General features: G+C 43.2%; 1 protein-coding gene across 1 annotated transcript in view; it reads right to left on the reverse strand.

Annotated features, from left to right (window-relative positions):
* The window catches only part of LSAMP (limbic system associated membrane protein), a 1,001,416-nt gene extending 984,676 nt beyond the window's left edge, over positions 1-16,740 (reverse strand). Inside the window, exon 1 of the mRNA XM_050333580.1 lies at positions 16,316-16,740. Within this exon, the coding sequence (XP_050189537.1) occupies positions 16,316-16,382 (67 nt within the window). The 5' untranslated portion in view covers positions 16,383-16,740. The remainder of the gene's footprint in view (positions 1-16,315) is intronic.
* Positions 16,741-25,619: the final 8,879 nt, after the last annotated feature.

Consider the following 25,619-nt stretch of genomic DNA (forward strand, 5'->3'; position numbering starts at 1 on the left):
CCTTGTGGTGCTCAAGGAGACCCAAACTAGGGAAGTACTGCACTTGGCACAGGAGTGCTGTGCAAGGGGACCAGACAGGGAACAAGTTTTCCAGGTTTTGCTCTGCCACCGACCCAGCTCACAACCTTAGTGAAATATCTTAAACCTTTGGTTTGTACGTGGTCAGCTGGGATTTGCAGGGTCCAGGCTATATATATATATACTTTTTTTTTGGGTGGCTGGCAAAAAAAAGCATGCTTTCTTTAATCATGTTTTCTTTATATCAGTAGATGTCACTGCTGATGGAAATCACTAAGTAGTATTGCAGGAGAAAGTGCAAGCCATCTTCTGATTAGGAGCACTGTTTGAGATATTTGACACGATTTTAAGATGACTCTCTTACAAACCATCATGGTCATGATCAACAAATCACTTTGAGAATGGATGATTGTCAGCAGCAGTGCTATCCCAGGACTGCTGTTGTCCTGGGATACACTACTACATACGGCTCTGATTTTTCCTCCTTACTCTTCATCTATAGTTGAGCATAGAGATCATTTATGGAAAAGCAGGAGTGTGGTAGAACTTGTTTATACCCTCAGTTTGGTCACAGTAAGGACAAGGAGAAAAAGAAAGCTGGGTAACCATGAAAAACTTTGAAATAAGATTACTGAAAGGAAGGAAATGGTTCCAGAGAGCTTTGTTTAAAGCCTTCCTCTTCACACCACGTTATTCCTTTAAGGTCACTCAGATAAAAGCACAAATTGGGGATAGGGCATGGAAATAGTACACTGCTTGAGATCTGGAGGGTACTCCAGGAACTTGTCTGTATCAATGGACAGAACACCCCACATTTTCTACTTCTCAGACTAGGAGCTCACCTTGGGACTCTAGGATCTAGGAAGATGTTCCCAGCAACCTGACTACTCCTGTACAAGAAGTACTCTTTGCTAATAACTGCCACCTGGGATTTCACAAACTGGATTCATTCAAATTTGCTCTCCCCTCTAGTCTCAAGTTCCCCAATTAGCTGAAAATATATTAAAATACAGAAAAGTTTTGCTGGAAAATTTCTGAATAGATCTGAGATTGATGCCCATGAAATGAACAAAAATACAACATCAGGCTCAAACAAGAGGGATACAGTTGTGTCCAGTTATATGCTGATACCTTACATATCTTCCTCATATCAGAGATTTCCTACGAAGTGGTCAGTACAGATCTTCAACAATTTTCAAACAAGATTGTCCATTCTAATTGCTCGAGGCATAAAAAGAAAGAGCTGTTCTCAATCCAGAAGAGAAGTAGCCAGTCTTCAGTTTTAAAGCAAACCTTCTAGATGCAAATTGCTACATAATTTAAGTTTATTGAACATCTAACACCAGGAAATGTGCAATTCATGAAATTTTCAGTGAAGATATACGAATAAGAGTTCCCAATACATTTTTAAAATGTGGAATTATCAAAGTTTTATGCACTGTCGACTTTGGCCACATACGGTAGAGTTAATTGAAAGTGCAGTTCTAGTTTTAAAGGTATCCCTATGAAAGTGGCAATGTGTGTTTTATTGTCTCTTCATCATTTGCAACTCAAAGGTGCCCAAGTTTATGCATGAAAAAGTGTTTCTTCTAACTGCCAGCCTGCTCTGCAAGACACTATTGAATCAGAGAATCTGGGTGGATGTTTTGCTTTTTGCATTCATATCACTGGTCCTATAGTTTCTGTTAGCTAAATAATGTTCCTATCTACCCAAATGCAACCTCTAAGCCCCAGATTAGACCCCATAAGAAATTTGCTTGGGAAGGATCAATGATCCTCTGTTTGGAGTACCCTTGACAAAAGGAACAAACAAGACAGGAACAAACTGCATTTCACAGTGCTGGGAAAAAGCAGAAGGTTAAAGGTATCCTCCCTCAGGAGGGCAGAACAGTCTTTCATCAAAGGACATGTGCCTTAAAACTCATCCCCTTTCTCTTCCCCTCACAGACATGTACCAGTTTAGGATCTTTGTAGTCTCAAGCTGGAATAGGTACTGCTGAGGATGACCAAATTGAACGACACATCTTTAACCTCCTAGAGAGATACAGCGTAAATCCCAGCCTGAAGCCTCTGCTCCATGAAATTGGATTAGGGACTCCACATTGGGTCTACCTAAAACAGACAAATAGCCCTTACAGTTAATTTTTTTTTCTTCCTTGTTTTTTTCACACAGAAAACTCTCCAAAAGCAAAAATTCAAGAAGTATTAGGAAACCTATGCACAACAACAAACAAGACCAGACCTCGAACTCCAGTGCAGAATTTCATGGTTTCTAACAAACATTAGGCCATACCTTCTCAATGTGACCCTGGTGCAGTAGGCAGACATCATAGAAACTGTTGGACTACTCTGGTTTACTACGAATACATGTTTGGTCTCTTGTTTTGGTCATAAAGCTGCAGAAATAAGAAACATGAACTGGGATATTTGATTAAAGTTTAATGCAGTGAGATGAAAGAGCAGACCCATGCTTTTCCCTTCCTTGAAGCTGCAGCAAGGCAACATCAGCAGCAAAAAACAAGTTGGCCACACTGACTGGAAGCTGCAGGGCAGACACCACACTGAACATTTTACAAATGCAGCAGAGCTGCCCACTTCCAAAACTGCCAAGGGCAATACACAGGGATTTGGTCAGCTCTCTTGTTATGGCCACACCACCATCCCCAATACTGGCTGCTGAGATACCTGCAAAGACTGTGTGCTGCTGCTGCCACCTCTGCCCATAGAGCCAACAAGCACTTCTCAGCCATCTGTTGTGATAAGTGGGGGTTCTTCCACCGCATGGCCTCCAGTGCAGCAAGCCAAAGCACAGAGATCTGGAACTTGTGTGCCTTGGGCAGTGTGAGCCTCTTTACCTGTGTCTGTGAGGCAGCAACAGACCTTTTTTGTTCACCCACTACCTAGGAGTTAATGCAAGCCTCTAACATATATAGTGGCTAAAAATGCAACTTGGAGAGAAAAATCAGACCTCTCTAAAGCAGGTCAGAGTAAGGGATTAATTTGCTTTCTGAATTGTGGGATAACCACATTCCAGATCCTGCTCCATTTGGAACAGAAAGAGAGATCTGAATGTCTTTAATTCTAAGCCAGTGCAATATGTCTTCACTGCTTTCAGAAAGGCCATTCTAGCCATGAGAAATCCTTCTTTGTAAAGGTTTCCATTAACAACAACATTTTCCAAAAAAGTTTCTGTTTAAGTACATGCACGATCATTTTTAAAAGCACCATTTCTGGCTACTAACAAAAGTAGGGACTAAATAGTGTCAATCCACTTTTTTCACTTCTTTCAAACACGTGAGTGACAGGAAAAAAAAAATCACTTTGAGAAGAATCTCCCTTCCTATGAAGATTGCTATTAGATAGTGATGCTACTAGACATCTAAACAGGAATTTTAGGGAATTGATGTCTGGGTTATTTTTGATTTTGACTTTGAAATGCTTAGATTTTCCTTCAGAAGTTCATCACATAGCAATACAACCACAAGTTTGCCACCAACTGCCCTCTTCCTTATAACAATCTGGGTCTCTTCCTTTCACAGTTGCAGTTTGTGCAGAGGAGATCCAGAGCTCTATCCTGTACACCCAGTTGCAGGAATCTTTTTCAAGGGCTCCTGCTGCTATGCCTTTGCACCAATAACTAAAGGAGGCAGCAGCATCTTGCTCTGACTCAACCGCTGGGTGCAAAGCAACAAATGTTCTGCCAGGGTTAGAATGAGATTAGCAAAATCCCACGGAACAATGATTCAAAGGTGCTGTAACAAATCAATTTCCTGCAAGCAACAAACACAATTACTAGACAAGTTATCTTGCTCTCACCCCACTCCTCTCTCAGCAGTGAGCTAGGGCTGAGAAACCTCATTCTTTGGGCTCCAAGCATATAGTCCAACTTCTCAGGTGACTCTGTTACTGAATAATGGTAGGAGCAGTGGTTCTCCATCTCCCTCTATGAGTCATACCACTAGGGGGCACACAGATTGCCGAAGTAATTCACAGAAAACAGTATGTCCACTGGTCTTTGAACCTATATTTCAGTTCTTCATCTCCATGAGCATATACCTACCATTCAACAGCAACTCATCTCTGCCAACACAGATTATCACCTTTGGAGTCTCTAATCTTCTCCACTTCATCATCTTTTGCTCAATTTCTCACATCTCCCTGTTTTTCCATTCTGGCACAAATGCAGAATGTCTACCTAAAGCAAAGGCAGGGGAGTGGGGAGGGAAAGAATTTGTATCCTTTCCAGAACTTACTTTTTTCTTATAGACGAGATTATGGTATGAAAAAAACCCAGAAATTTCAGGACAACAACTCAAGTCTGCAATGTTTCTTGTCTCTGATTCAGAGCCCAAGCCCAACTGCACTCCTGTTGCACCACGTCTGAGCTAACGAGCTCTCCCAGTCTGCTAGGGTGCATAGGGTGAAGATGTCACTACAACCAGCCACCTTGCACATACCAAGGCTAGTCAAAAGTCTAACCTAAATAGCATCAATTTACATCCAGAATCAGCTGTCTCCACACTTTGTTCCCTGGCACTGCTGGACTGCTGAGACTCTCGAGCAGGCCTTGCACAGACTGGGAATGATCCAGCAACACTGAACAGTTTGGGCTGCATGCAGTGCAAAATAGTGCTCCTTGCTTCCTGCCCAGGAAACAGATTGCAATTTGGATAGCCCTGTACCTGAGCTAATAAACTATGATGAACTCTCTCTGGGTCTGCATCCATGGCACAAATAATGTTCATTCTGGATAATTCCCATTATGTGTCCTGGCTTTTTCACTCAAGCGGCAATACCTTTTACCTCTGGAAGTCCATGGTGCCAGCCAGCACAGCATCTGCTACAAAACTCCCTCTCAATTCTGTCTGTTCTCTTCCCAATTCTATCTGTTCTCTTCCCTAAGAAAGCACTAAACCAAGCAGCCAACACCACCCATTTCACTTTCATTACTCAGTTCCTGTTGTAGGTGAGAGAAGAGCAAACCAGCTGGCTAATCCCCCTGTACCACTGATCAACTTAGCCATCTCCTACCATTTTGTTCTACATCTGCCACCCTCAAAGGCATCCCTCCAGTTCAGGAGTCCTAGGATGACTCAGCTTTTGGGACATGCCCAGAATGCTACAGGCTCAAACACCTGAAGCAACTAGTCCACTGTTCAGTTACACATTTTGAAAATGTGTGAGATAAAGAAAGAACAGAACATGTATGTGTTGCAAGTAGCAACGAGAAACTTGTTAAAGCCTGACACAGCTTACAGGACAGAGTTACATATATTGGGTTTTCAACTCATCCAGGCTACCTTTTCCCACCTATCAAACAAATCTGAATAAACACTCCATTAAACAAAAGGGGGGGGGAAGTCTTTAAATTAAGCAGTTGATATAACCAGCATTTAAACTGTTAATATAGCGGAAGACTTCATCATGTGTCTTGTGCTGGTATCTGCATAACAACAGAAATAATACATGGCAAGAAAGATACATACTTTAAAGAATATGGTTCTTTGTCAGACTGGAAGTATTAGCTGTGATTCAGAAATTAATGACAGCATAAAAATCTATTAAGGCATCTAGACTGTCTCTCAAGGGACCTTTTCAAGCTTGTAGTGCATGGATTATTCTCCAGGGTTCTGCCCAGCCAAACTTCAGATATCCCAAATGACAGCAATTCCACCACAATTCTTAACAAAGCTATATCACCACCTAATCGCTTTCCTCCATTAAGTATTTTTCTCTCCAATTTTTTCTTTCCGCCTCCAAATTTTCTATCATGAGAGGCTCTTCTAGCTCCAAGTCCACACTAGACAATTCTTCATGTGTTCCCAGTATGCCTAGATCATTAGCATAGCTCCTCTTTAGTCATTTAGCCAAAACAGCTATATATTTAGCTCTCACAAGCATTCTTCATAAGTCAGTCCCTCCAGCCCCTTAATCATTCTCCTTGCAATCCTCTGAATTCCCTCTAATTTTGTTTACATCTTTCTGGAATTGAAGTGCCCGGAACCAAGTGCTGTAAACAACAACAGCTCGTTATCTGGCTAGACTGTAATTCTGGTGATCACAGCACAGGCCCCGCACATGTGATGCACACACAGACACATGCACATGCTCATCCTCTGCCTCAGACACATCACACAGCATCACACGAGCTCTGCACAACAGACATTCCCTCCTCCCCAGTGACACCAGCTAGGTCTCTTTCAAGGAAATCCAGTTCCAAACAAAAGCGAGGATAGATCTTCAGTACAGCTGTTACAACTCTTGTTTAAACAAGTCTTCTTTTGAATCTGTTCCACGGTTTTCCCCAGTCTTACAATTCATGATTGGTCCAGGAATGGTCACAATCCAAACTGAACAAGCATTCCTATTACCCAATACAAGCACAATCTGCAATATATTCTAAAACCCTTCCACAGATTGAACACTCCTTAGGTTCTGGTCTCATCAAGCAGTTGTAAATTATATAAAAAAAGGTTGCTTCTACTTTTGAACTACTAAGGCAATCATGGCAACAGTGGTTTCCCTGAGCATTTTCCCTCAGAGAAACTGTTCCTAACCCTTGGTCAAGAGGATCAGGACTATTATACTCTTTGCTGGCCCTACTGAAAACCTTTCCCAAAGAGGCATTAGCAGGAGAAGGTCAGACCTGACTCTCTAGGGAAATAAACAGGATGATATGTCCCTGACGATGTTCTTTCAGCTGTCTGCAGACTGAAGACACACACCAGCTACTGGCTGCACTCAGATTATATTTTCAAGTTTTTGGTTGCACCTATAAAGGCTACAATTTTCAGAACTTTTTTGTTTTAGATGACAGTTGAGACTTTGATGTAGTCTTATGACAGAAGATAACACATCACAGGAAAGCCTTTAAGCATTTGTGCCTTAATCTGTTCTTGAAACTCAGGTTGGAATTTTTTCAACAAAACACCTTTTTATTCCTTATTAGAAGGATGAAGCAGAGACACTCTGCAAAACTTTTTGCTTTGCTCCAACAAACTTCTAGAGAACTTGAGGTATGGTTCAGAAAGAAACCTGTCAAGGTTCCTACCAGCTTCTGGGACATCTGTGGGGTAGCCAAGGCACCAAGGAAAGCGTTCTTCTGGATCAAGGTCTTCCTAAGCCTGTAACAATTTCACAGCCTCTTCTCACTTAGCATCCCCAGTTCTGAAAGAACTTCAAAACTGGAACTCTAACTATCCCTGCTGCATGGCAAAGAAAGAAGGGGCTTGAAGTCTTTTGTCTCCCCAGTACATTTCACACCACTGTTCCTCCTTCAGCAACTACAGTAATGATTCAGCATCCAGGAGAGCTTGGGGTATCTTCTTTCAATTCTTGTTTTGGTTTGGGTCCTTTTGGGCAGCAGAAGAAGAGAGAGACCAGAAACTTAAGATTGACCAGGGGATGAGCAGAGCCTACAAGTAAAGATCTTGTGAGGTTCCTTGAAGCCTGAAGGAAAGGCTACTGGTACAAAGATTTAGGTCAGGACAGACAGAGCAAGGCTAGACAGAATGGCCTTTTCTCCCTTTCCTCTATGCATACAGCAGACCAAAAGAGAAGGAAGATTGTACTGCTCGCCATAGCTCCAGGTCCCTCTGGGGCAATGCCACAGCTCATTTACCTCATGCTGAAGCCAGATATATTTTTTTTTACATTTTTTTTTTTTTAAATCAGCAGCGCAATCTGTTGCAGGTCTGTGAATGCTGGATAGTTCACAAACCAGTCACCAGTATGCAGCTAGGATACATGGAAATGAAGGAGAGGTTCTGGACCTCACATTAACTCTCCCTGTTTCCTACCTTTCCTCTTTTAGCTGGCCTAGACTATAGATAGCTCTTACACCACTTCAGCCAGCAGGACTAATTTCTTTTTCTTTGAATCACTGAGAAATTACTGTTCATAAAAGCCCCAGACTCAGTACAACATGACTCTTCCAGACAAATAGTTTCTTTTTCTCTACAGGAGATTTAGAAGCGCGGAACATCTCACAGGGGCATGCCTGCAGTCAGGTCTATTCTACTCTGCTACCTCAACTGAGACTCAACAAAACACAGCCATGATGGACAGAATCCTTGCAATTGAGGAAGCTAAACCATCAAGGCTGTGTTAATGCAGGTACAGCCAGAGTACAGACTTTCTGGATTACTGCTTCAGGTTGCATCCAGCACAGAGCTCCTTGGCTCATACAGTCTACAGAAGCATAACTATGTAAGAACAGTTGGCTCAGTCAGGTTGTACTATTTTTGAATATGTTGGTCTAATTAAAACGCTGCAACTTGTGCATATAGGAAAGCCTCCTTTTATCTTCTTCCTTTGTCTATTCCCAGAAACTCTCCCATGAACGTGTAGGAGTCAAACATGTCTTTTCCACTCTCTACACTGTATTTCATGCCCAAATGACTGAAGCATGACTAAGTTGCCACCTTACACTGAGGCTATCACAGAGAGATGAGGAAGGACAGCCAAGTTACAGAGACAAAATTCTGTTTCACTGCAGCAATCTCTTGCCATGTCAAGATAGGATGCAAATCTGCTATGAATAATGGTCACTCTGAAAGCACACATAGCTATGCAGATATTCCTATCAGCAATCATGCTACATTCACCTACACTAACATTCATGACAACTCTCTTGCACAAAACACAACTCTGAACTAGATTGGTTAACACTACCCAAGCATCTTTACCACATGACTTGTGCATCTTCTATCATATGTGCACACTCAAATACAGGTTCATGCATATATGCATATAAATCATCTTCTGTCTTGTACATGCACCTTCCCAAAAGTCAAAGAAGAGCTATTCAAAGGCCTCTGGTCATACCTTCATGCACAGATCATTTACACGGGCCTAAATAAAACTGGATGTTGTGATGCCATTGTACAAAGTAGCAGATACTCATACAAGAAGATGTACCTGCATGACACAAGTGTAAACATGTTTACACATCAAAAATCCCTCCGATGCCCCTTTAAATAACCCCTGCTTCCTGCAGGCAAACCCTTGCCTGCAAAACCCTCCTTTTTCAGACACTTAAGTGTATATCCCCAAAATCAGCCTCTCCAACATGTCCACACAAAGTAGAAGTCAGGTAACACAGTGCACTCACTGCAAGACTCGCGATCAGAAATAATCTTACTCTCTTGACGTAGCTTGGGGTCAGCTGCTGAGGGCCAAGCACAGCCAGGCTCCACGCAGGTGCAGCAACCAGAGTACATGCAGAAGAATATTAATAGTTATTGTCCTAGCAGGTTGTAAGGATTAATTGGTTCTGGCCTGCAACTCACCATCAATGTAAGTGCTAAGGGGCAAAGGGGAGGGAGCTTTGATTACACACTTACATTGCATACTCATATACTATTGATTTCCCAGTTGGAAAGACCCACAGACTTCTGTTTGTCTCCTTGCTTGCTTGCTCCTTCCTTCACTCCCTCCCTCCCTCCCTCATCCCAGTGCTCATGGCCTGCCTGCCACATCTATCTCCTCCCAATAGCCAAGAATACATCAGGAGAAAAAAAAAAGAAAGGGCCACACTTTTTGAGGGAGAGCTCTGCCAAGCCTGTAAGAAATGAAGAAACCTGTATCCACGAGGTCACACACAGGCATACTCTAGGGAAGAGAGCAGGTTTCAAGCACAAGCCATCTTCAGAAGAGTTTCTTTTAGATGCTTTATATAGCCTAGGAACTGGAAGAGCCCAGCCTGTGAACCCACGGCTCTGGTTACACTCATCTTTGCTTTCAGCCAAAACCTCTCCTCTGAAGCTTGCCTTCTGATGCTGTCTTTTTTTTAAATAAATCAAACCAACCTCTCAAAAAAATGCAACATACCAGCCTGTCTTAACCAGGTACATATATCCTTGCATTGCCTCCAAAGCCATCTCCTCCTAGAGATACCATTAAAAGCCCAGTACCTCTATATCTGATAACTATTGAAAAATCCCCTTCTGTGCTCATAGATGACCAAAAAGCAGGTTTAGTGTAAAGGACCCTTTCCCCTCAGCATGTAGTCATGCAGAACTTTCTCCCCATCAACTTTAAGACTGCACATATGGCCAGCAAGACACTTCACTGAAAGAGAGACTGCTGCTTTAGCTCAGAGACATTAAAGCAGCAGCCCCTGCAAGTTCCCTCTCTTTCCACTCAGGTGAGCAGGGCAGTGCTGCCACACCAGCAGACAACCTACTGGAGAGAGGTCACGGGGAGATGCCTCAGCTTCCAGGACATCCACAATCAGCCAAAGCACTACAGTGCAGTGGCATAGCACAGAATCAATCCTGGGCTTTTTTTTTTTTTTCCTCCCCTGCCTATTTCTGTAAGAATCATGAACACCCAGCATTTTTTCTTCTCTTCCATGCTGACTGCAGGGATCTCTGTCCTTCACTGACACCAGGAGGGGGCTGTGTCTCTCACATGCTCACCTACACATGCCCTTAGCTACTCCTTTTCAGAGTGGGACAGGATGGTCTGCGCTGTCCTTGATATTTTTTATTTTATTAATGATAAATTAACAGCAGTAAGAACATATCAGATGTTAAAAAAATCATTGCTCATTAGGTCTGAACAGCAAATTAAACTATGTTATGCACTTTTTAAAGGAAAAGGGGATACTGAAGAGGCAAAGACTCATGATTCCCATAGGGACTGCAGACAGCAAAACTCTGCATCTTTTCAGCAGCACCCTGCACACAAAGGAGATAATATTTGGCAAAACACGTATCCCTGTGTTCAAAGGCACACAGGAAGGGTTTTCCCCAGACTCCTCCAGGACATACCTTTGTCTGGTACTATTATAGATTTCGCTCTGATCATTCAGTCCTTTAACAATCTCTGTCAGCCAACAACCTCTGTTCATCCTCTTCCACAACAAACTCCACCGGGTATTCTGATGTGCCCAGAAAAAGGGCCTCCCTTGCCATTATTCTTAATTACCTTTTGCCACCTCTTCTCACTTTACAGCATGCAGGTCAGTAAGCAGTGCTACATCTCCTCATCACCAGCATTGCCTCACCCACCTGACTCTCCAGGCAACTGCACAGAACACACAGCTGCCACACATTAACATCCCTTCTCTAATCCATTCCTAAGCAAATCAGCCTTGCACAGGGTAAATCTATTGAGGGAAGGGTCCAGGCCATACCAGCAAGGCAAGGACCTTGGTTTACTAAATGCTTATAGGATTTACAGCCAGTGCACAGTAAGGGTGTGGACTCCTGAAGCACTGGCTCTGTGGTCAGCCTAGGACAACAGCAGCAGCCGTATTCCTCACCCTGACTGGAAGGGGCCTATTTCTTGTGGAGGAAAAAGGAGGTGAAAAGAGCAACTATAAGAGAGCACATCTCCTCCTCAGACTGCCATTAGCATACGTGAGTGCTCCAAGGCTGAAAAGGAGTGCCCCCACTGGCGCTTGGGCCTTTATTACAGAACTAGTAAAACTCTTGTATGAGAAGAGATCTCTGAGACTAAAAGATGAAGCCAATTTCTACTTATCATAACAAAGCCCTCTGAGTAGGTAGCTGAGTGCTGAGATTTACAACAGCTAGGGGAAATGGGTTCTTACTGGTGTGGTAATTATTGACTCAAATGGTCCACAATCACTGGGATAGGACTAGAAGAAACACTTGAGATATTTTTTTAATGCTCCCCTCTTGCAGATAAAAAGCCTTCTTCTTCCCTGTCTTAAGCCTACAAGAAAAGTGTTTTGCTTTAGGTATTGAACCTCTTCATCATTTGAGGGAATGCAAGGCGACTGAGTGAGTTGTTACCTCATCAATACAGTCCAGCCTGTGAGAGCTTCCCTTGCCTTGCTCGACAAGAGAGAGCTGAAAACAGATAAGAAGAAAAGTATATTCAGGACAGCAGGAAAAGCCCTTTTTTTTTTTCCTCCCTCTCCAGTTGGCAGTATCTTAATGTTATCCACCTGCATCAAAATCATCCCACGCTGTTACCCGCACACCACAATGTCACCACAAATACACATAGAGTCCTGCTCCTCCCTTTCTTCTCCCCATCCATTACACATTATCAGCACAGAAACACTTGGGTACACACTTCCATCCATATAGATTGCACATACCTCGCGCATTAACAAACACATCATTTTTCACACCCGCGTTGCCCAGTAATGTTATAAAACATGAGACTTTACAGATAACATTTGTACTGTGTACCAACCTAAAGCATCCTATTCCACTTACCCGAGTGCTTCTGTGATTTCTTTCGTCAGACTCATTCCCCATTTAAGAACACCCTTGAGCAGCTCAAAAAATACATTATAAATAAAAATTGCCAGTACTATGCAGGCCGATTCTCCCTATCCTTTTCTAAACCATCTACTTTACTAAATGGGGTGTGGAGGCATCTGGGTTTTTTTTTTTTTTTTCTTTAAGCCCAAAGTCTTCTACAATTAACCAATGAGGTGGGGTTTTAGGGGGGACTCATTAAAGCAAGCTGGGTTGGTTTTTTTTTTAAGCAAATTGCTGATTTGAAACAGCTGCTATTTTTCCAGAGAAAGGGTTTGTTTAGAAGAATTTTTCAATGTAAAGCAATGCTGAAGGAAATGTTGTATAATTTGTCAAGGCATTCATTTTTTTTTAACAAAATGCTCAGGGTGAGGAAATCAAAACTAATTTTCATATTGACAGCTAAGTTAGAGTAATTGTAGGTAAAAATGAAAATATCAACACAAAATTCTTCTAAATTATCAAAATGCAATTTTTGATAGACCTTAATCATTTGCTTCTCCTCCCTATCCATATACACCCAATTTTTGACTTGGGAAACAAAAAAGAAAAAGAAAAATTCAGCTTTTGAGTCCAATTTATGAATCCGATCTCTGTAAGAATATTTGAAGCACACTGTGCTAAGAAATTAATCCATTTGAAGAAAAAGCTGCAGCATGCCACTAGAAAATCCCACCCACTGGCAGTGCTGGGGTGTATAGGTACTTTTATTCTTCCAGCCCTCACAGGGCAGGAAGGCCAGTGCACCATGCAGGAGGAACAACCATTCCGCCTCCAAGCCACCTGCCTCCCAGCGCGGACTGGAAGCGCAGCAGCAGGGAAATGCAAGAATCCAGAGCCACAAAATTGAGGAAACATAATGATGGGGGGGGGGGGGTGTGAATATCCTCTGTGCAGGACTTGGAGCATCTAACCTGAGGAGGAAGGAGCAAAGCCTATCTCTGTGCCAAAGCCCCTGAGCACAGGCGGGCGGGGGACAGGCAGCCCATTGCATTTCCCCTGGCAGAGGCGCTGGAGGAGGCAGCCTGTGCGGCCACTTGGCACAGTGGAGCCCATAGGTCTCCTGCCAACCTCAGCTGCACTTCCTCCCTACACCCCCATCGCCTCCTGTTCAGCCTCAGCTCGTCCGTGCCTGACAGTGCCAGCATCGCTCCCCTTCTCCCCCGCTTTTGGTGGCTCTGGGAGAACGAAGAAAGGCAAGGAGCTGTTTTTGTGTTCACCGGTACACCCCCAAGTGGACAGCAAGGAAAAAGGGGAGAGAAGGCACGGACAAGTTTTGGATGGCTTGCAGAGGTACAGGCTCAGCTGGCTGGCTCTGGAGGGATGTGCTCACAAAGCTCTTGGAAGCGTTCCGACTGGTCACTGCCTGTCAAAGCCAATACTGCATTTTCCTGGGGTAAGAGCTCCACAGAGTTGTGCTCAGCAGGGTTACAGAAGTGTTCAAGCCTGGTTACCGAGGCTTTCAGTGAATAACAATTAATTTAAAATAAATATTGGGGGGAAGGAGGCAGTGTTGTGTTACTTTGTTGGGTCTTTCTCATTTTTTTTAACTCCTTTAAACATCTTCAGTCTTCCTTGTGAGGTGCCATGCTCCTCCCAAGTAGCCCCAATATTCCTGCTTACCATTCTCTCACCCTTCAGACCAGAGAAAGGAAATTACTGCTGGCTATGAAAATAGATCCATCAGTGGTCTGTTTTTATATCATGTCTTAAGTTTGGGAGCAGTAGAAAAGCAGTTCCAGGTTTGCAAACACTCAAACACCTCACCATCCTATCCCATCCCAAAACCTGGAGAGGGCAACTGTGTTGCCTCTGCCTTCTCCGGGTGTAGCTAGGAATACAGCCCTCACAAGACCTTCCCTGATGTCTTTAATCAGAATAGAAGTGGCCGATACAACTGTGGCAATAGTAACACACTAAAACAGAAGGCTAAATCCTGTACGTGCCTGTACTCTGGCATAAGCTCTGACTATAAGAAAGAACTAAAAAAAACAGCTCCTGGTTGCAGTAGCATCAGGATGCTCTGATTGCAACTCAGGAAAGGCTTGTGACTTGGAAACACTGTGTGGAGCAAATGCCATTGACTACAGGCTAGAGATCATGCATCAGAAAGACAGGCAATGTTCAGAGTCAGTGGTATTTGCCAGTGTCCATCCTTCCTGACAGATCTGTGCGCAATCCTCCAGAGCAAAGGGAAGTTCACATCAAGCTATACAACTTCATTGCTGACATCATCTGCTTAGGTTACACAAGAACTGGCTCTCCTTTCACCCCATGTACAACCTATGTGCTGGAAAAAAGTCCTCCTCTCCCATCAGAAATAGCCATTTCACAGCAAGCAAGGAAGTCAGCTGGAAGGTGCTGGTGCTGGATTCACAGTCCAGACTTCAGAGAATCCAAGTTTGAGAGGAAATATGTGACAGTGAAAAGCATGTGTATGCAACCCAGAAACAGAATAAGTGAGACCGTATGAAAAGGAGCACTGAGTAAATGTGAGAAGTGACAGGTGTGAGGCTGCAACAGAAAGCATGTGTGTGACAGGGAGCCTGCCTGTACGGGAATTTGCTTAGTAGACATAAAATAGAGGAGAACAGTACATGCAAGATTGTGTGTAAAAGTATGAGCTAAGAGGAAGTGAGGATGCTGTGACTGGCACATCTCCAGATACGGCACTCATGCACTAGTATGCACAAGAGTGCGAGAAAAGCACTGTGTGTTGGGGGATGAGTGTGTGTGTGTGTGTGTATGTGTGGTAAAGATGTGTGTGAGCAAGATACCCTCTAAGGGTGCAGCTCACTACAAATGTGAGACTGTGAGGCACACAGTAGGCCAGATGGAGTACATATGTGTTCTTTAGTTATATATTCACCTATGTGTGTGTATATGTGTGCACACATGTAGGCTCACAAGGCTGATGCAGCAGGGTAGGCAAGGGATTTTAATATGTAAGCAACCATGAGCACTAGTTTTCAGGCTGGAGGCTTGAAGGAAGGATGGGGGGAAGAAAGGAAGGGAGAATGTGAGCTCAAGAGAAGCAGACTCTCCAGGAATTGAATGTGCTAGGGAGCTAGAACTGTATGTGCCAGAGTGAGTTTATTCATCTTGCCTGCTATATTCGTGAGTGTGTGTATGTGTGTAAGTGAAGGACCACTGGTGTGTATAAATGAGTGTGGATCATGTAAAAGCTGCAATTTGGAGAACTGTGCTTATATGTACATATGGGACATGTATTTATATATGCAGCATGGGATGCATTAACCCTTAACTCCTGTTTACAGAAAGCATCTCAAAACCAGCTAGCATGCCTGTCATCACTTCAAACTAAATTCCATACTCACACTTGGCTCTTAAAGCAAGAAACCCAGCTGGCAATTCTCCACTGAACAAAACCCCATACCCAACAAATTTTCTTCTTCTGTCTTTCCTCCATCACTCTCTCTTTTTTTCTTTTTTCTTTTTTTTTCCCCGGTGGAGGGGAAGGACATAATGTTTTCGCAGACAGACCAGAGGCATAGAGATTCCTCTAACCTACCCCTCTCTGGGCAAAACTAAAATAAAAATAATTTTAAAAACACAAAAGCAAAGCAAACAAACAAACAAACAAACAAACAAAAAAATAAAAATTAAAAAAAAAAAAAGAAAGAAAGAAACTTAAAACATATCTCCTCAGGAAAGTGAAGAATCCAGGAGAATCTGTACTTGCGACCCAAAGTGATGAGAAACACTGGTTGTGGATGGAGGGGATATCCACCTTTGCCCACTACTCTTTTGCTTTGCAAATCTTACTGAACACCACCCCCCCCCCCAAATTCCCCTCTGCAAAAGCATAAATACAGCAGCAAAGTCAGCCACATGCAGTGCCCTCTAACCATAGGATTCACCAGCAGTGATCTCTCCTTGGCTTATTTCCTGAGGTGGGGGGAAGGTTTGTAGGGGAAGAGGGGGGAAGAGGAAGCTCCAGCTTCCAGCTCCATGTTTCAGGCCATCCTCAGTCCATCAGCCTCAACTGAAGCAGAAGGGTTTGAGGAGATTGCAAGAAAGAACTCATCACATACCTTGCAAGGAGAAGAGGGACAGGAAGAAGCCCAGCACCCAGATACTGTGCAGCCAGTAGGTCCTCATGCTTCTCTCTCACTCGCTCTGCTTCCTCTGCCTTTTTCTCCGTCTCTTCGCTTCTCTCTCTCTCTCTTTCAATTTATCTTTTTTTTTTTTTTTTCGTTCTCTCCTCTCAAAGAAAATGGGATTCGTGTCTCCCTTCAGTCCCTCTGGGCTCTGCTTTACCAGCTCTGACAATCCAGTCGCAGCGCAAGCTGACCTACGGTGGCCAGATTCCAAAATAACCTCACACTCTCCCCTTCAAGTGCTGGAGAAAGGGGGGGCCAGGTTAGACGCTCCACTGTAGGCTGTGCTGGCTGTAAACACAGAGAATCTCTCTGTCTCTCTCCTGCAGCTCCAACTAAATGCGACTGTACTTAAACAAGCAATGCCTTATAGGACAGCGCTCAGAGCAGAACAGATCCCACCTCTGCCACCTAGTGTTGCAAGCCAGCTCATTTATTTCGTTTTTATATATATAAATATATATATACGTTATGCTATAGAAATATGGTTCCCTCATTCCTCTACAAATGTATCTCTTGGATCACAGGTCTACGAGCCATGCTGCGCTCAGGAGTCCCTAAGGCTCCAGCTACAGTGGACAAGGGGAAGCAGTTCAGTGAAGGAATATTCCTCATTGCCAAAAGAAATGCAGCAGGGCAGGTTTGGTTTCTCAGCTGAGTTCTGCTTGACAAATTCTAAAGCAAGGGTCTCTCTGATGCGGGTGTCACTCCCGGGCAGTGCACTGGGGCCAGAGGGAGATTCAGACGCACCGATTGTAATTACAGAGCTGCCAAAGCTTCCAGGAAAAATAGCAAGCATCAGTCTGCATAAATCTTTGCTGGATCTCCTGTGACTTCCAGGCAATTTCAGAGGGACCAGAAAGAATCCGTCTGCGAGGGAAATCCAGCTTGCAAAGCCACTGTTTGCTCACAGAAGGCTTTCCCCCTACCTCTCTCCTTTCAAATACAGGTTCCTCCTACCATAATGTAACCCAAACTTTTTTTCCCCAAGGAGTAATTGGCTCCTGTAGCTCTACTGCCCCCTAAAACAATTGCCTCTGGTTAGAACAGTATTAATGAAGTACTATTTAACATTCACACAGGGCTTTTCATTAGTCACTCTCCAGGTATTTCACAAAAGGGTGTCCTTTTGCAACCAGGGACAAGGAGGCAGTGTGACTGCACAACTTCTGAGAGATCAGTCTGTGGGATGCAGTGTGACAGTCCAGATGGGCTGCCCATCCAGCCTGGTGGCCCCTCTTCAGGCCACATTGCATCTTTCATGGGCCACCACAGCAGCCCATGAGGATGCCAACACTAAAGGATACGAATCTTTAATTTACGCATTGTGGTGCAAGATGCAAAGTTGAGCACCTCATATAGGAAAGGTCTGTAGGATTCTCATCACTACTGATGCCATTCTAGAAGTATTTCTTATTAGACTGCTGTAGAGCAAGCTGTTCTGTGAACAGAATGCACCAAGCCTACCTCCCCGTGGGTTCTTGTCTGCTGTCTCAAAAATCCCCCATGTTGTAATGAAAGCCAGATCCCTTCATATATTCCCTGTGATATCTTCTGTAGGAAGAAGAAATCCATGCTGTGGCTAGCCTAGAAACACGTGCCTGTTTCCTACTGGACCAAAATGAAAGACAAAATGCCATCACCATTTAGCCTGGTTGGCTGCTGCCATGTACAACCTACATAATTCACGGGTTTTCCCCTATGGAGGGAGTGGAACATTACCTAATCGCCAGTTTTTAAGAGACATCCAGGAATAAGTTACTTTTTAGCCTTCCGCCCTCTTTTAAATGTGGTTGAAATTGGTTGCACTGAAAAGTTACTGGGAGGAAGAACATATGGACAAACAGATACACATGTACTATCAGCTAGGCTTCATTTACCAAGGAAATCAAACTAAAAATATTAGAGTGGATTAAAATCAACTGATTAGTCAATGAGGAGCATGTTTCTTTTTTGTGCTTTTCATTTTAGATAGTTTGCATCCTCTGATGCTGTACTGGGTCTGCATGGCAAAGTTTTGGTGGGGAAGCTTCCGTAAGAAGCTGCCAGAAGCTCCCTCTGCAATTGATGGTGTCAAGGCCAGATGGCTCCAAGACAAACCCACCTCTGGGCAAGTCCAAGCCCATCAGGTAGTGGGCCGATCCCATTCCAAGACTCTGGGATAACATATTTAAGAAAGGGGGCAAGCCATGCAAAAGTAGCCAGGAGAGAAGAGTGAGAATATGTGAGAGAATAGGCCTGAATACACCAAGGTCAGGAAAGAAGAAGGGGAAAGAGGTGCTACAGGCACTGGAGCAGAGATTCCCCTGCAGCCTGTGGCGAAGACCACGATGAGGCAGGCTTTCCCCCTGCAGCTGATGACGGCCCAGGGCAGATCAGTTATCCACCTGCAGCTCACAGAGGTCCCCTTGGTGGAGCAGGTGGATGCCCATGGGAGGCTGTGAACCCATGGGATGCCCACACTAGAGTAAGCTCCTGGCAGGACCTGAAACCCTATGGAGGGAGGAGCCCACACTGGAGTAGGTTTGCTGGTAGGACTTAAGATCCCATGGGGAACCCACACTGGAGCAGGTTGTTCCTGAATGCCTGAGCCCCATGGAAGGGACTTGCACTGGAACAGCTAGTGAGGAACTGCAGCCTGCGGGGTGGACTCACGCTGGAGAAATTCATGGAGGGCTATCTCCCATTGGAGGGACTCTACAATGGAGAAGGAGAAGAATGTGAAGAGTCCTCCCTCTGAATAGGAAGGAGTGGCAGAGACAATATGTGATGAACCAACTGCAACCCCCATTCCCTGTCCTCCTGCACCACTGCAGGGAAAGAGGGAGAAAAAATCAGGAGTGAAGTTAAGTTATACCCATGAGGAAGGGAGGGGTCAGGGAAATATGTTTCAAGATCTGGGTTTACTTCTCACTATCCTGATTTTTTTTGATTAGTAACAAATTGAATGAATTTTCCCCAAGTTGTGTCTGTTTTGCCTGTAATGCTAATCGTCCTTATCTCGACCCACAAACTTTTTGTCATATTTTCTCTCCCCCTGGCCCACTGGGGAGGAGGAGTGATAGAGAGAATTTGGTGGGTGACTGGAGGCCAGCAAGGATCAACCCATCACAGATACCAACAGAACATGGTCTGAAAAATGGCAAAGCCAAAAATAATTTTGGCACTCCTCAAGATATGTTTGGAACTTAGTGTGACAAAATCAAGAGGTGGCAATCAATATGTAGGCTTGAAGTAGGAGATAGGTTTTGATTTTTGTTGCGGGAATCCCCAAAAACATCTAGCTTGGGTTCAGAGACCAGCTAGGCCAGCACATTAATACCACACCAGCTCTATACATTTCTGACACATGACTGCTCAACACTCCTCTTTTCATTTGTCCTATACCTTTGTCATCCATCATCTCAGTGCCCAACACCTACATCTGATATCTATATTCATTTGTATACTTTCACAAATATTCTCAGCCCCCTACATGGCACCAAAGCTTATCTGCTGTCTACCCCAATATCCCAGCTGTCCACAGTCACGTACATAAACTCATCTCCCACCTACCTTACACATAATCTAATAGGGCCCCACAACCTTACCATTTTCATCACATCATTATGCAACCATTCAAAGTCTGCTTTACCTACATACATCTGCTCATGACCCCATGCACAACCCCTTGATATGCAACTCTCAAATGCATGGCCATCTCCCACTTTGGATATGAATATCCCGTGGGCTGTTTGGTCTCCAAGACTTCTTTGGAGTCTTTGAGCTTTTGCATAATGAAATTTTATTGAAATAATAATAATAGTAATAATCATAGAATCATTTTGGTTGGAAGGGACCTTTAAAGGTCTTCTAGTCCAACCTCCTGCAATAATCAGGAACAACTTCAACAAGGTCAGGTTGTTCAGAGCCCAGTCCAACCTGACCTTGAATGTTTCCAGAACTGGGGCATTCACCACCTTTCTGGGCAACGTGTTTCCAGTGTTTTACAACCCTCATTGTAAAAAAAAAAAAAAAAAAAAAAAAAATCTTTTTTATATCTAATCTAAATTGACCCTCCTCCAGAAGTTTAAAACCATTACTCCATGTTCTATTGCAATAAGCCCTGATAAAATGTTTGTCCCCATCTTTCTTATAGCCCCCCTTTAAGAACTGAAAGGCCACAACATTTATTATAACACTTATTATAACAATTAATATTTATTACAGTAATTATTAATACAACATAGCAATTAATATGATAATTATTAATCAATATTATATGTATTATAACACTAGTTATTGTAATAAGTAATAATAAATAACAGTAGAACTGTATCTCTGCTCCATAAATTGCATAGGGATATGTGTTAGATGATTCTGAACCCAGTATTGTTCCCATCCAGAACAGGCAGTGATAGCTACAAGTCCAGAGAAAAGACACAAAGGAAGCAGCAGTTGCTCAGGTAGCAGCATCTTATACTTCCCTGGAGAAGCTGGCATGACTGAAAGGAGAAAAAGCTATTTCTTACAATGTATTTGACATACTCCTAACCTTCAAAAACATTCAGAGCTAGATTTTGGCTCACTTGCTCATGCTGAGTCATACCAATGGGGTTACTCGGGACATTAGACTACTAAATATGAGCAGGAGTATCAGATTCTGTGGGCTAAAATTCTTCAGGATTGGTCTCCAGCCAAAGGTGAATCCATTTATATGTGGCCAAATCCCTCAGCTACCTACATATTGTGAGGACAAAAACAGAACCAAGAATTACACTTATCTCTCCCTAAATCCCCCAAACATTAAAAAACCCCCCACCAGCAAAACAAGAAACAACCAACTTGTAAAAACCCTGCAGTCCTTGTTCTTGAGTCCTTTCTTTTTAAATTACTGCAGTTCTTCCGCTTAATCCAGAATTCAAATGCCAGGTGAACCAATGAATATCAGCAACTGAAGAGCACATCTACAATTTTTTATTGAAGGAAAAAAAAAAGTTTGAATTCTGACTGAGCTTTGATTGATTGAAAGCCAGCTACTTTTAATGCATAGAGAAAGTATTTCATTAGTGCTGAGTGGATGCATTTAGATGCACTGAGCATGGATGCTCGTCCATTTTTTAATAAATAAATGTGCTTTGTGCTATTAACTGTTTAAGCACTTACACTTTCATTTCTATTTCATCGTAGCTTTAGTCACTTCACGCAATATCAATATTAACTTGATTGTGCAGCACACACATAATATTTTCTCTTCCAACTTCCTACACCGAACCTACCATTACATACTTCTCAAGCAGCCACAATACAGTTGATGGAGGAACTTTTAACTTTTCCATTACAGGTTTTTTCAAATTACTGTTATTTAACTGTGCAAATGTAATGTTGCATTAACAAAAGGCTTAGTGGTTTTTTTACTGTAATAGAAATAGTATTGAAAACACAGTTGGCCATGCAAATTTTGCAGGGTTTACATAAGAGAATGAGTGGTCCTGAAATTTAAAGTTGAGAGAGCTTGTTAAAGTGAGCAGGAGTCAAGAGCCTAGATTACCCATGGGGTGTTTTTTTTCTAGCTGTTTTAGTATCCTGTCTTGTATGTCTGCCTCTGACATATGTGTAGTACTACTTGCTTTATTGAGTGTTCTATCTGTGGGTTTCATGGCATGTCTTTGGACTAGTGCATCTATGATAAATAGCACATTTTAGTGTGATTTAAAAGAGTGTTGTGGCATGTGCTGCACATGATATTGGGAAAGGGAGTGGAAGAAGATATTCTCTATGCAAGAAATACTCATTTGTTGTATGGTTCTGTGAAACCCACCACTATCCAAGGTCAAAGACTGCACAGGGTCCGGAAATGTTCTCCTAGAAAGGATACACAGTGTACCAAGACCATAATAAATAGTCTCACACCTAGTTGGACTCCTTTATGTAGACTGAGAAAACAGCATTCATGCTTCTCATTTGCCTTCAGCCTGATAGTCAAGAGAAGCCAACTCTACTCAAACCATACTTTTCACCTGCTCTTTGCTTTCTACCTGTTCATACTCCTTGTCTATGTTTCCACCTTTCCCCTCTCTCAGCTTCTTGCCACACCTCACTACCCTTCCTACCCCTTTTCCTCTCTACTGTCTTCCTGTGAAACTCAGAGAAGATAAAGCATCTTCTTGACACTTCTTGAAGAGGAAGATTTTCCACTGGGGTTTCTACAAGACTCGGAGTAGAAAGTAGCTTTTTTTAAGCAAAAAATGCCAAGCCAGCAACTGTGGAAGGGAGCATGTGACTACATAGCAATTCCGTAAGATAAAAATCCACAGAAATAGCCAGCCAATGAGATAGCAACAGCACTCAGGGAGCAGTGGAAGGAAGGAAGAGATGGAAAGAGCCCTCAGTTAATTTCAACAACCGTGGGATGACACAGCAGGGACTAAACCAAGAAGTCTTGGAGAGGAATGTGTTGCATGAACTGGTACAGCACAAATGACTGAGCTCCTTTTGCATCAGCCATAGCAGACCCACATCCTTTACAAGTTGGGTCACATAAAGGATATGTCACAAAAAAGCATTTGCCAGCAGTATGCATTCACACATTGACATTGTCGCATAATTAGAATATAAAATAAATGGCATAACAGATGCTATCAACATGTCTACCACACTGTATCCATGGTGCCAACTCCTTCTCCAAGGGGAGCCTCGCCCAAGCCATGCTGAGACAGCCTGAAACACGGGCATGTAGAAACCACTCTCTAAGGAAATATGAACACAAAGTTCTGCAGAAAGGGCCTCCACTCTTTCAACATTTGTAAGATTTTACGGGAAATCTGCAAGTGTGAACGACAACAAGAAAAAGAAAATTGGCTAGCACCCAAAACATAAAAAACCAACAAACTTTGGCAGATAATTTTTTGAGTTGTCATGTTTTCTGTGGGAAAAGAGTCAGCTCTTTCAAGCTGGGAATAAAAATAATAATTCTGTTTAGCTCCTTTGAACAGCAGGGAATTCACAATCCAAAGGGAGATGCCATTACACCACAAAACCCTTGCCGTATCCAGTACTAACTGGCTTCTGCAGAGGCACAAGGAACCCCTCAATCTACAGAGTGCCTTTTCAGAGAGTGTTTTTTCAGCCCCCTGGTCTAAATCTCCACCAGAGCTTGGCAGCACAGATCTTTCTCACCTCTTCCTGGGATTCAGGGGTTATTCCCCCAAGCAGCATTCTACCGAAGACATTTCCTTGAAATAGCACCCAGCTTCCCTAGCAAGTCTTGCTCTACGCAGAAGCAGCCTTTTATCCCAGCTGTTGCTTTTCGGGTCTTTAGTCACGGCTGGGGGCCTTGTGCTTTCCTCCATTAACGCCCTGTGCCCCCGGGAGGAGCTGCTGCATGCTGCAGCCTGGCTTCCTGACCCATGGTCCCAACAAGCCAAGCGTCGTGCTCCCCAGCTGGTACTTCCATCTTTAGGCTAAGGCTTGTTGACTTTGCTAGATAAATTGTGGGCTGACTTTAGAGACAGGACTACTGCTATGTTCCTAGGCTCCCCTGTACATGGCCTTCGTTCCTTGGGCAAAGCTGGAAAGGAAGATGTGGCCATTTGCCACCTGTACCTGGCTGCCTGAGCTACAGCCCATCCGCCTGACAAAAGAAAGTCACAAACAAATGACTGCCAAATCTGTACTTATCACCCAAATGAGATATGGGAGGCAAATAACAAGAGTCTCATTCTCTGCAGAGAAAGCTGACCTGCACATTGGTGGACACACGCCTGACATTTTCTGGACAGAAACACAGGAGTTTTTTATGACTCTTTTTATGTCAGGGCACCCATACTCAGCAGTATGGAAGGCAGAGGAAGCTTGTGCCATGTGAGCATTCCCATTGCAAGAGTTTCCTTGCAGTGGTTCACAACACCTCCCAGGCTGATGTTTTTCAGACTTAGTCTCTTACCCAGTGATGGATTTTTATGATTTTGGTTTTATTTTTGAAAGCTTGAACAAGCAAGGATTTGGCTGTTTAAGATACTTGGGACTTGGGGAGTGCTTTATGATTAGAGAAAGAAACAATTTGTGCCTTTTTTTAACAGTTCCAGTGCAGAAATTACCATGGATAGAGAGTTGAAAGGCAAATAATGTGAGGCAGGATTTGTAGGAAGAAGCAATATCTTTTATTAAACTGAAAAATATAGCTGAAAGAACAAAACAAAACAGGCTTTCCAGAAATATGGGCTTGCATACCCAAAAGTCTATCCAGACTTTTAACTATATGATGTCAAATAACGGATTGTACTTCTCCCTACAAATCTCCTCTTATGTCTCTAGCCCATCAGTGCAACTTGGAAGGGAAGTTAAGTCTCTTGTGGTGAGGATATTACACAGAGGAGCAGAAAACATGCAAACATGGTTGCATTGAATTGGTCTTCCTTCAGCTAAATCACAGATCCTGGAAAATACTTCTTGGTTTGCATGACATGAAAATGCTTGTGTTTCAGTACTGTGCAGAGAGTAGGCAGAGCTCCAAAGATTTCTATACTTCACTGTAGGTCGGGTCTCAAGCCAAATAAAAGCACTTAAAAGACTCTCACCAAACTCAGTGGCCTCTAAGTTATGTTCCCTCAACAGCAAACTCCCTAAGGTGTCCCTTTCCCTCACTTGCTCTGTATTGAGGGTCCATGGTGCTTCCCCTGCCACTGTTTGTCAGTTGTACTCCAGGGGTGCTACAGAGCCCTTCCTGAGACCAAGTCCTGTTGTGATAGATTGATAGATGCTCTACAGGAGGATGATGAGAAACTATTTCAAGCCATTGAGAGCAGGTGCTAGACAAACACTCATCACATTGACCAGAGAGAAGCCTACAGCCCACCTACTATTTAAAAAAGATGTCTGTGATGCATTTGCAAGCTCTCACTTAACAAAAAACATGAGGAGACAGTTTAAAGTTTGCCACTACCTGATCTCTGCTGGCCTTTGCACTGTTATTGGTCTCTGCCATTAGCTTCTTCTTTGAAGCAAGATTTTTCTCCTGTAGGTCTTTGATCAGACAGAGGATGTTCAGGAGGTTAAAAAAACCATTATTAGCATTAATGACTATTATTATTTATACCCTTGTACAAACTGCACAAGTATAGGAGAAGACGCAGTCCATTTCCCCAGAGAGCTCACAAATCTCATTTATGATGAGGAATCACAGACCACGTATCAATAGTAGGAGAGGAGAGAAGGGAATAAGGAGAACAACTGTTTTAAACAAAAACCTCTTCTGCAG

The sequence above is a fragment of the Myiozetetes cayanensis genome, unplaced genomic scaffold (assembly GCF_022539395.1).
Source record: "Myiozetetes cayanensis isolate MyiCay16 unplaced genomic scaffold, myiCay2020 scf5-8, whole genome shotgun sequence".
NCBI lineage: Eukaryota > Metazoa > Chordata > Aves > Passeriformes > Tyrannidae > Myiozetetes > Myiozetetes cayanensis.